The 12,227-nt window shown below is 42.3% G+C and overlaps 1 protein-coding gene and 1 long non-coding RNA gene across 8 annotated transcripts in view; one reads left to right on the top strand and one right to left on the bottom strand.

The window, feature by feature from the left end:
* Positions 1–7,327, top strand: part of TECTA (tectorin alpha) — an 82,078-nt gene extending 74,751 nt beyond the window's left edge. For all 6 annotated transcript variants that reach the window (XM_029207745.1, XM_029207750.1, XM_029207744.1 and 3 more), the window contains 4 exons: positions 2,189–2,351; positions 3,468–3,555; positions 3,863–3,979; positions 5,596–7,327. In XM_029207745.1, coding sequence (XP_029063578.1) covers positions 2,189–2,351; positions 3,468–3,555; positions 3,863–3,979; positions 5,596–5,696 — 469 coding nt within the window. In that variant the 3' untranslated portion in view covers positions 5,697–7,327. The remainder of the gene's footprint in view (positions 1–2,188; positions 2,352–3,467; positions 3,556–3,862; positions 3,980–5,595) is intronic.
* Positions 2,238–12,227, bottom strand: part of LOC114886778 — an 87,215-nt gene continuing 77,225 nt past the window's right edge. For both annotated transcript variants that reach the window (XR_003791422.1, XR_003791423.1), the window contains exon 4: positions 2,238–2,341. This is a non-coding gene — a long non-coding RNA (uncharacterized LOC114886778). The remainder of the gene's footprint in view (positions 2,342–12,227) is intronic.

Below are 12,227 nucleotides of genomic sequence, written 5' to 3'. Positions count from 1 at the left end.
GGATGTGGTTATTGGTTTTTCCCAGTGAGCTTACGGGAAAACTGCTGCCCAGTGCTGAATGGCTGAGCAGCAGAGTGGGTCCGCATCAGAATTTGGGGGGAGGGGCCAGCCGCTCCTCTCCAGCGACGTTGGGGGCAGAGACGCCACTGCCATCTACCAGTGATGCCAAGGTCTGGGCACACGAAGGTCACTTCTCTGTTCTCTTCATGTGCCCAGAGGAAAGGACAACCGTTCCTCTGATAGTGGACAAAGGATTCTGGTGCTCGGTTTGTTTGTCCCCCTAAGGCGGCAACCAGACAGCCTGTCCCTGCTTCCCGAGGCTCCTTCCTTCTGCTTCCTGTTCTTCTGACACTTAAACCTTGAATCATCTCTCTGGGAGTTGGGGGTCTAGTTAAGACGGAAGGTCTGCGTGAAGACTGGAGGGCTGAGAATGTTGTAGAATCCTTGAACCAATTTAGATTATTCAGATGAGTCACAGTGACAAGGAAAAGTATGGCAAGTAAGTTTTTGTTTCAAAGCATTTAAGGAAACTGTTGCCTTATGGACTAACTACCAAACTGAATAGGTGTGGGAATGCTGAAGGATAACTTCCATTTTTAATTTTCCTTATCACGAAGCTACTGAATCCTGGGGGCCAGGGGAAGGAAACGTAAGGAAAAGAGTCACCCTTTTTATCTCGATAAGATCGTTTTAAAGAGCTTCTTGGCCGCAGTGGGTCAACCTTGGCCATGGAAGCACAATTCATTCATTCAGTCACTGATTCATGCAGTCTAAAAAAAAGATTTTTTTTTTGGTCTAAAAATTAAGTATAATTTTAATACCATATTTCAAACAAAACGGTTCTGAGAGTTAACACTGTACGTAATGTTTCAAAAGTAAAAGTACAGCTTTATATATACACATACACGTTCTCTCAGAGCTGAAAGACGGGTCATAGCTTTTATTGCTTCTCAGGCAAATATTTGTGTGAGTATGACTAAAGAGCATCTAAGTATTCTTTTTAATTTATTTTTCATTTTTATTTATTGTTTTACAGTACGTCCTTGTTGGTTATCTATTTTAAATACAGCAGTATGTACATGTCAACCCCAAACTCCCAATCTATCCCTCGCCCCCAGCCTTCCCCCCCGGTAACCATAAGTTCTTTCTCTAAGTCTGTGAGTCGATTTCTGTTTTATAAATAAGTTCATTTGTATCACTTTTTTTAGATTCCGCATATAAGCAGAATATCATATATTTATCTTTCTCTGTCTGACTTACTTCACTTAGTATGATAATCTCCAGGCCCATCCATGTTGCTGCAAGTGGCATTATTTCGTTCTTTTTAACGGCCGAGTAATATTCCATTGTATATATGTACCACATCTTTTTAAATACTTACTGCGTGCCCTCCAGTGTGTTGGAGACACAGTGAGGACTACACCTTGGTTCCTGAAGCCCAGGGGCTCAGCAGGGTGTTGTTGGCAAATCCAGGCAAAGCCACCTGTTCCTGCCTGGTCAGGGCATGTGTATATAGGAGGGGGAGCCACAGATGGGCAATGGAGAAAGAGCAGGGTTAGTTAGCAGTGGAAGGAGTGCAGAGAGGCTTCCAGGTGGGGGAAACAGTACATGAAAGACCCTGGGGCATAAGAGACTGTGGTCCATTTAAGAAACTCTAACAGGTGGAGGCGAGATACCTGTGTCCCTGCCTGTTGGCTCAGTACCACAAGGAGAGGGGAAGGGAGTGATCCCTATGTCAGAACAATCGTTCAGCTCACCTTAGACTGCTGGTCCGTCTTCTCCAGCTCCCACAAGTGAAAACAGATTTGCCAATAGAGTTTGAAAAAGGGGCCCCTGCCAAAACTGATAATTAACTGAAGAAAGTACAGAAGATGTAAGGACTCATCTTGTGTTTATTAAACTGATATCAGTAAAACACAGCATCGTGAGGGGGAGGAATGAGAAACGGGCGGGTAGGGAAATTGAGTGCAGGCCCGTGGTCATTTTGTTTTTAGCTGTAGTTAAGATCCTAATTTGAGGTGCTATTTGATGCTTTTCCAACAAACTGAAACTATAAGGGAGTTGTAGTAAATGACAGACCCACACACTCCAGAGGTCACCTTCAAACGCAAAGGCATTTTTACCGTTCATGATGGTTTTTGTATGAAACGTGAAAGTGTGAAGCAGAGAGTCCCTTTTTTCCGAATAGGTGTCAGAACATTAAAGACAACACCATTGGCATCGAGGAAAACGGTGTCTCCCTCACCTGTCGCTTCCACGTCACCGTCTTTAAGTTCATTGGGGATTACGATGAAGTCCATCTTCACTGCGCAGTGTCCCTCTGTGATTCAGAAAAGTACTCCTGTAAAATAGTAAGTGAGAGCGTGAAAATTCAGTGCTTAGCTTTATTTCTCTCAGTCCCAGTTTTCCCCACGTGGGGAGTCACGAATCCCGACGTCGGTGGCTCTTTAGAGTTCTTTAGGACTCACTGCACCTGGCAGTGGCTGAATTGGAACCATCTTCAGATGTCTAGGAGTGGCAGTCATCTGGAACAATAAGAGAGCAGGGTAGAATGATGACCATTTACTCCTTTTATCTGACTTAGCAATGTCAGTCTGTTGTCGGCATAACACTAGACCAGGGTTTCTCAAACCTCAGCACTACAGACATTTTGGACCAAATGATTCTTTGTTGTAGGGCTGCCCTGTGCTCTGTAGGCTGTTTAGCAGCATCCCTGGCCTCTACCCAGTAGACCCCAGTATCACCTGCTCCCCACTTGCAACACCCAAAATGCCTCCCGACTTTGCCCAGTGTCCCTCGGGGGGCAAAATTAGCCCTGTCTGAGAACTAATATGCCAGAGTCAGGCCACCTGCATCTGAGGTGAGCGATGGGGCCAAGCTCCCCTCCACCACAGAAGCAAACTCCCGGGCTCAGGATACACTTTATCCAGGTGTCCTTTAGACAGGGATTATCCCATAGATCGTCCAAATCCACACCCAGGCCTGAGGCTCTGGAGGGGCTGGCGGGATGAGGTGACAAACCAATCATCTGGTCCACGCCAGGCTTGCATCCCCACCACGTAAGGCTACGTCCCTAAGATTTTACTGCACTAGTACCTCGTCCGTAACCTTTAACACTGCAGCTTTATGCTCGCCCCATGTTGGCCGAATCGAGATGTGAATTATGGTCAGAGCTACTTACAGATGTTGCTGCGTACATTACTGTCTGATCTGATACAGGATCCTCCTCCCTGGGAAGGGAGCCTCTTTGAATCTAATTCTAGTGTGGAGAATATATTTAATTCTGTTCCACATAAAGCCCCGAGTCCCAGTGGGCTCAGTGATCAAGAATGGATTGATTCTAATTAATCTGAGCTGCAGTAGTGCTCCAGGCTGAGCCACTGCCTCTTTTGGAGGTGGAAACGTGGTGAAGAATAAGTTATCAGCTTAATTGTGTGAAATTTTCCCTCCGGTGTTCTGTCTTTCAGAATTGCCCTCAAAATTCCAGGATTGCCACAGATTACACCAAGGAACCTAAAGAACAGATCATTTCAGTGGGACCTATTAGGAGAAAAAGTATGTATGTTCCCTAAAACACACTATAAATGATTAAAACAGTGGGATTTGAAGGCTCGGGCTAAGTCTGGGGTGTGTTTTGCCTACTATGTGAATCTGGTGAACAAGGAGCTTGAGGACGCCAGTTTGGGGACCCCAGTTTGAGAAGCCTGCCCGCTTCCATAATGAAATCTTTCCACGGACTATTAAAAACTCATGACAGTACCGGGATTTTTTCCTTCCACTCCTCTCTTTAAGGCCTTGCCCTTAGATACGAGTTGAAGAGCTGGACTGTCTGCAGGTAACTTGTCCAGCGGCTCTTTTTCAGGGCTGGACTGGTGTGAGGACAACGGAGGGTGTGAGCAGATCTGCACGAGCCGGGTGGACGGGCCTCTGTGCAGCTGCGTGACGGGGACCCTGCAGGAGGACGGCAAGAGCTGCAGAGGTGAGCACGACTCCCGTTCAGGGCCGGCAGCTGGGGACATAGGAAGTTCTTGACCCTGAGAAGGAGACAGTCCTATGTGAGGCCCACTCGGTCAGCAACTGATCTATGAGACTTCCAGAAAGTAAGAAGGAGAGATGAGGAAAACGCCCAAGGAATTCTAGCATCATTTTGGGTTTTTTTTTTTAAACCTTTTGGTCCCTGCTCTTTTATCTAAAAGATAAAAGTGATTTTTTTTCAATATCTTTATTGGAGTATAATTGCTTTACAATGTTGTGTTAGTTTCTGCTGTATAACAAAGTGAATCAGCTATATGCATATGTATATCCCCATATGCCCTTCCTCTTGCGTCTCCCTCCCACCCTCCCACAGCTCTAGGTGGTCGCAAAGCACCGAGCTGATCTCCCTGTGCTATGCGGCTGCTTCCCACTAACTATCTATTTTATATTTGGTAGTGTGTACGTGTCAGTGTTACTCTCTCACTTTGTCCCAGCTTACCCTTCCCCCTCCCCGTGTCCTCAAGTCCATTCTCTACATCTGTGTCTTTATTCCTATCCTGCCCCTAGGTTCATCAGGACCATTTTTTTTGTTTTTAGATTCCATATATATGTGTTAGCATATGGTATTTGTTTTTCTCTTTCTGACTTACTTCACTCTGTATGACAGACTCTAGGTCCATCCACCTCACTACAAATGACTCAATTTCGTTTCTTTTTATGGCTCAGTAATATTCCATTGTATATATGTGCTACATCTTCTTTATCCATTCATCTGTTGATGGACACTTAGGTTGCTTCCATGTCCTGGCTATTGTAAATAGAGCTGCAATGAACATTGTGGTACATGACTCTTTTTGAATTATGGTTTTCTCAGGGTATATGCCCAGTAGCGGGATTGCTGGGTCGTATGGTAGTTCTATTTTTAGTTTTTTAAGGAACCTCCATACTGTTCTCCATAGTGGCTGTATCAATTTACATTCCCACCAACAGTGCAAGAGGGTTCCCTTTTCTCCACACTGTCTCCAGCATTTATTGTTTGTAGATCTTTTGGTGATGGCCATTCTGACTGGTGTGAGGTGATACCTCATTGTAGTTTTGATTTGCATTTCTCTAATGGTTAGTGATGTTGGGCATCCTTTCATGTGTTTGTTGGCAGTCTGTATATCTTCTTTGGAGAAATGTCTATTTAGGTCTTCTGCCCATTTTTGGATTGGGTTGTTTGTTTTTTTGATATTGAGCTGCATGAGCTGCTTGTATAGGTGAAGGTGATATTTAAAGAAGGAAGTTATCCAGCCATTTAAGTACCAAATATTGGCCTTAGATCTGGCCCCATGTCTACCTGGGTTGAGCTGGGACTGCGGTGTGTGATCCAACAAACAAGGTTTCCTGCAATAGCCTTGGCTGCCAGGTGTCCCCGGTACCCTCTAAGTTAGCAGGACTCTCCTAAAGGTTGGGTTAATTTTGCTTCCGTGCTGCCTGAGTCCAGGCCATTTGGAGAAAGTGGGTTCTTGGCAATGAAGAAAGTAGGTTCCTTTACTGGAATGCCACAAAGATGTCTGATCCATGTCAAACAGGTATATTTTTTTTCATAGGACTTACTATGTCTCTCTCTGTTCACAGCCTCTAATTCTTCCATTGAACTTCAAGTTTGGACGCTGCTTCTCATCATGACCCAGATTTCATTATGGCATTTTGTCTATACATCAGGCACGACCTCATAATTAACTCAAGGTTGCTATATAAAGTACTGTAATTTACTTACTTCAACTCCCTGTAGGATAAAAGGTGTGTGCCCTTAAGTCAAAACCTATTTGAGATTGCCCACTGTCTCAAAGTGATGCCACCTGCCCCAAACGGTCAGGGTTCCAGAAAAGAGGGAAATGCCATGCTCCTCTTTCAAGGTATGCAACTGGGCTTCTAAAAGCCAGTTGTGGAAAACATATATCTTGCCTAAAATTTCCAATTAGTTGTCACTTAGAAATGCTGGTTCGCATGAAAAACCGGTAAAGGAAAAAATTCTGGTTAGACAAGTCTGTCGGAAATCTGACCAGAGAAATCTATCCCACCAGTGCTGTTTCTGTATCATAGTTTTTATAGAGAAAGGGCCTGTTGGAACGATATCGAATATTGAGAAGCGGTGATTGGAAGGTTTGACTCCCTCTAAGGAATCTCTCCGATGTTTGGAAGCATCTGACCTCGATGCGCCTGTGTTGCTCCCCTCCCCACACCCGCCGCTGTGTCCTCCAGCCCTGACGGGCCATGTGGCCACTGCATGTATTGTTTGCAGACCTGGGGAACCCCAACACCCCATCCGTCTCTTCAGACCCAAACTCTTCTCTCTCACAAATCAACCAAATCATTTTTAACGTGTTTTATGCTTAAATAAACTTTGTGTTCAATTATTCTCATTACTCCGTGGCTGGAATCATACTTATCGATGGTAAGCTTTGCACACCAAATAGCATCCTCTGATTTAAAAAAAACAAAAAAACCAAAAAACCAGCAGCAGCGACTGGAGCAGGTAGGCCCTGCTGGCCAGCGTTTTGTTAATGTGGCTATTTGTCCTGACAGAGCATCAGCAGGTTGTTTAGTGAGGTGCCATGTAGAAGAGAAGCAGGCAGCGTCCTCTTTTGTATGTGGCACAAAAAACCCACATTTACTATAATTAACTACACAATAGAGGGCCTGGTAAATATATCCCTGGGGTGCCTCTCTTTTTAAGGTTAAAAACAAAGTAAACGCCACTTCAAGTTTATTTTGAAGTTGTTTTGGATTTAAGCTGATGGCATTTTTTTCTTTCTCTGGGAACTCTGGGCAGAAACGCTGAGCAGAAATCCTAGCGTCCTTGACCGTGGGTTGTGGGTACGATTCCTGTTGTCTTACGTATAAAAGGCCCGGCATCACACTGTCACTGGGCTGAAGAAGCGGGGTATAGACTGAGTCTGCACTGAGCGGCTTTGCTCTCCCAGCCCCGGGGAGGGTCCACAAGCTCTAGCTTGGCAGTCATAGATGCTATGCGGCCAAGAGGACAACCAGTATTGATGGAGAAAAATATGCATCTGCTTCAACTTAAACATCTTAGGATCTTTTGGGAAAATGCTGAACATTGAGATGGATTAAGGAATCAAACCATCTGTTCTAGGAGAGACACAGTATCTCTTCCTCACCATGATGGAAATTGATGTCATGTACATGTTTTTTTTCACGTGAAAATCCTCAACTCCAGACTTTCCCCCACTTCAGGATCAGCAGACTTAGAGCTCCATTCTCATTTCCATAGTCTAAGGTTTAGGTTTTCACAATCAGATTCTGAGTTGAACACAGTAACATCTCATTTATTTTTTTAACTTGATTTCCTTAGATGAATTTTAACTGAAGACATACAAGGAGGAAATGTTTTCATATTTAATAACTTCTCTTTATTGATTTTCATATCAAAGTCACTAGAAATTTCTAAATTAAACACTATAATTGTTTTTTAGATTTTTAATTAAATCCTTTCTTACCACACTTTAATTCTTGGCCTTTGGTCTTCTCACTTGGTGGACGCCTTTGTCTGTCATCAGGATAAGCTAGGTGTAGAGCCATATTAGAACACCCCAGAATCTCAGTGGCTTAAACAACAAAGATTTCTCTCTTTCTCACATCAGGGGGCTCTGATCCTTACTTCCATCCTGGGAGGGAGGTTGATGAGACTTTATTATCTTTTTTTTCTCTCAACAGAATTTATTGAACAATTTATCCTTTCCCCATGGGACTTCAGTACCGCCTTTATCATATATCAAGTTTCAACCTCTGTGGTTCTCTTTGTGAGCTCTGGATTCTCTTCCATTGGCTTATTTGTCTGTTCCTGTGTCAGAATCACATTATTACTATTATTTTTTTTTTGCGGTACGCGGGCCTCTCGCTGTTGTGGCCTCTCCCGTTGTGGAGCACAGGCTCCGGACGCGCAGGCTCAGCGGCCATGGCTCACGGGCCCAGCCGCTCCGCGGCATGTGGGATCTTCCCAGACCGGGGCACGAACCCGTGTCCCCTGCATCGGCAGGCGGACTCTCAACTACTGCGCCACCAGGGAAGCCCTGAATCACATTATTATTGAGATATAATTGACGTATAGCATTACATCAGTTTCAGGAATATGACAATGATTCGATATATATACACACTAGGAAATGATCATCACAAAAGTCTAGTTAACATCCATCACCATACACAGTTACAATCTTTTCTCCTGTGATGAGAACTTTTAAGATCTACTCTTTTAGCAGCTTTCAAATATGCAATACGGTATTATTAGCTATACTCACCATGCTGTACGTTACATCCCGAGGATGTATCTATTTTGTAACTGGAAGTTTGTATCTTTTGACCCTCTTCACCCATTTTACCATGCCTCTGGCAACCACCAATCCATTCTACGTTTTTTGTTTTGTTTTTAGATTCCCCCATATAAGTCAGAACATACTATGTGTGTCTTTCCCTGTCTGACTTATTTTATTTAGCTTAATGCCCTCAAGGTCCATCCATGTTATTGCAAATGGCAGAATTTCTTCCTTTTGTATGGCTCAATGATACTCCATTGTACATACAGACCATATCTTCTTTATTCCTTCACCCGCCGATGGACACGTAGGTTGTCTCCGTGTCTCGGCTATTATAAATGATGCTGCTGTGAACACCGGGGTGCAGGTATCTTTCGGAGTTAGTGTTTTCATCTCCTTTGGATAAATGCCCAGAAGTGGAATTGCTGGATTGTATGGTAGTTCTATTTTTAATTTATGGAGGAACCTCCATACTGTTCTCCACAGTGGCTGCACCCATTTACATTCCCACCAATAAGGGATTCCCTTTTCCCCAAGTCCTCACCAGCACTTGTTATTTCTTGACACTTCATTATCTTTTGATGCTGCCAGCTCAAAACGAGGCTCTGGGGCTCACCTCAGCTAGGGGTCACACCCCAGAAGGGACACACACACTTCTGTTACCATTTCACTGGCCGAAGCAAGGTATATGGCTGGAACTAACTTTCAGAGAGGGGGAATTGTGAACTTCCCATGAAACTGGGAGGGAGGAGAACTGGAAATCTGTGGTGATGGCTGCCAAGTAGTCTCTGAGCCAGTCATGCCCATCTGTATTAAAGAGAAACACATCTACAGAACTAAAAACAAACAGGTCCCTTAGCTGACTGTCTGCAAGGCAGAAGAACTAGGAGATGATCCTGACCGTTCTACTAATTTGATTCTCGGCTTGAAATAAATCATTTGAGATCACAATACCTTAATTTTCCTCTCTATAAAACGAGAACTTTAAGCTTTTTAAAAAATATTCTTAGGTTAGAAAATGACACGATACAAACATAAACCATATGATATCATATATTTAGAGAACTCCAGAACACTGCCTTCTCCTGCCACTCAAAAAGATTTGCTTCAAGGAAGCAGGGCGGGGGGAAGGGGGGCTGGGGTGAGGGGGAAGCACATGTTTAGTGAAGGTGAAAATTGGGAATCTTATTAACTTGGTATTTCTCTGATATCAAAAAGAAACAACATCTCGGGGTCTGGCATTTCTGACAATTGAGAATTCTATAATTAGTTTCTTAACCAGTAGTAAGTATGCGCTCTGCTCAAAATCCTAGTGCCAAAACTTGAGAGCACCAATTGTTTCACATTGTCTAATATTCTAGCTATTTTTAGAACCATTTGACATTTAGTGAGAGCTTGAAATCTAATAAAACTTCTTTCAACCAAGGAAATTAAGTAATTATCAAAAAATGACAATCATACAGGTTTAAAGTAATAAAGAATTACTTCTTTACTAATTCTGAATTAATTTAGCATCTACCCCATTTTGAACCTTCCAGCCTCTCTCCTTGAACTCAGGGTATTTCTACATCCTGTAGAGCAGTGCAATTTGGTCCTGGTTAGAACACGATGGTATTTTTCAGGGCCCTGATTCACGGGAATCCGCAGCACAACTCAGTGAAAAAGAAAATCAAACAGCACCCTCTAGTGTCCGCATTTTATTTTTGCATGAAACCCAAACGTATATTGAACGACACCAATCAAAATATGATTTCTCCCCCTCCTCGAAACCTTAGATGTGGAACATTACCAGAACATAGCTCTAGAGAACACATCATATGCCAAGGACATTTCTGGAGAACAGCGTGAGATTTATTCTTATACACCCAGTAAGCATCATTTCAGGAAAATACCAGCTCTTGGTATCCCATGCAAATTTTGCCCTTAATATCTATCTCTCTAACGTGTTGACAAAAATAGCTGTCGAGAAAAATTAAGTATCTCTTTAAAATGCTGAGAAATAAACAATGTGATCAAGAAAAGCCATGAAATATTTAGCGGTCTTTCTTTTCCCCCAGCAGAACGTGAAATGCTTTCTTATGAATCTAAAGCACAACAACCATAACTCTGGTCTGACTAATGGAAGACTCTGTTTGTGATGGTTTAATTATGTTTGCTGAAATATGACTCTCATATAAGACAACATCTCCGTGGCAGAGGGACAGATCTCTGTCTATAGTCAGAAATAAAACACAAAGACTCATCGCTCCATGAAGAACTCGGTAATCAAATTCTATTTGCTAAGGAAACAAATGGAGGAAGAATGTTCTTTGTATATTTTGCAGTGTGTTTCTGTTTGCATGTGGCCTCTGGCTTAGCTGCTGTTTCATTCATTAGCATAAAATATTGATGATGAAATAGTTTTGAAACTTAGACATTCTCTCATCAGATGAAATAACAATACCTTATGCGCATGGAGCATCTTTCATAACAAATGCTTTCCCACCCGTATTTACTATTATTCAATCCTAAATCATGCTGCATTTTGACAGAGAAATCAGAGGGAAAGCGTTAGGTTGAAGTTACAATGGCTTAAAGTACTAGCTAAGGAAAAATGCAAACCCACTCATATGTGTGCTTGTGCTTATAGGTTTATTGAGTAATTTCCAACATATGAGAATGATAGCAGTCTTTTCAGCCTTTTGTGCCTTTTAAGAACAAACAAACCATGACATACCATTCTTGGTTTCCCCCACTAACTCCTGAATTTCTTTGGGGAATAGTTTAGGGTACAATAATCCACTGATATTACCCTATTTTTAGTTGGGCAAAAATATATGATTTTACTGGAAAGGATAACATTTTTAATTATTGTACTTTAGGTCTTGAAAATCTTTGCATTGGATCTATCTAGGACTCACAAAAGTTTTCTGATTTAAACACTCTATTCACATAGAAATATGCTATTAAGTTAATTATGTGTTAATCAAAGACAAAAATGCGTGGCTCCTGTACTTTCCTCTTACCTGCCACAAACATTCTCAATGCAACCAGCCGTCCTAGTCCTTGAGTGTAGTTTAAATATCTACATGGATCAATCAAATCAAGGAGTTATAAGTGTACATTCAATGATGTTCTCCATGAGTCTCTGAATTCACGACTGCAAAATGCTGTTAAGAAATATCTTCATCCCTGCAAAAGAGGAACTCTGCTCTCTTGAAGAGTCCTGAGCAGAAAGCAATTTGGCAAACTAATTCGACAAGGGAAAATGATGAATGATAAATGAACATAAAATGTGAACGTGTCTAGGTGTTGTAGCAGAATATTAAAGGCATAAAGTGAGAGCTGTGGATAGCACAGAACACATTTTTTTTTTCTCTCTAAAAAAGCCACAGATTCTAAATGCTTACTTTGAACCTCCAAGACAGGAGTGGAAATATTCTAAATATTAATTCCAGATTAGCAGAGTCTAGAGATGCTTGGCCCCTGTAGATTGTATTCACATCTCCCATGTGTTAACATTTATTAGTTGTACTTTTGCCCTTTTGGCCCTTTTCATAAACAATTACTTTCACTAGTTAAGTTTAAGTGGAAATCAAGAACTAAGTCAACAGAGGGAGAGAAATCTTACCACATTTACCTTAAAAACCCGCCACCACCTTGGACCATAGTGAACAATTTAGCGAATGACTGCAATGAGTTTAAATGCACACTATTTAGGCAAATTGCCCTGAAAGCACAGGTTGCCTAAACCCTAGGGAAAAGCATCTGCACATATAACTCTAAACACTTTTAAGTTTAGGAAGAGCAGTTTACGACAGTCACAACAAATGAGGACATTGCTGTGTTCCCAGGTATTATACTCTTAAAAACACAAATTCATCAAAAGTCAGCTTTCCTGGGTAGACCCCCAAAGAGGTACCCGTGACTCCTAGAAGCCAGGAGACCTCA

The sequence above is a fragment of the Monodon monoceros genome, unplaced genomic scaffold, assembly GCF_005190385.1.
Source record: "Monodon monoceros isolate NGI ecotype Baffin Bay Population unplaced genomic scaffold, NGI_Narwhal_1 Super_Scaffold_7, whole genome shotgun sequence".
Taxonomy (NCBI): Eukaryota; Metazoa; Chordata; class Mammalia; order Artiodactyla; family Monodontidae; genus Monodon; species Monodon monoceros.
Note: the sequence above shows the minus strand (reverse complement) of the source record. Positions and strands in the feature narration are given on the sequence as shown.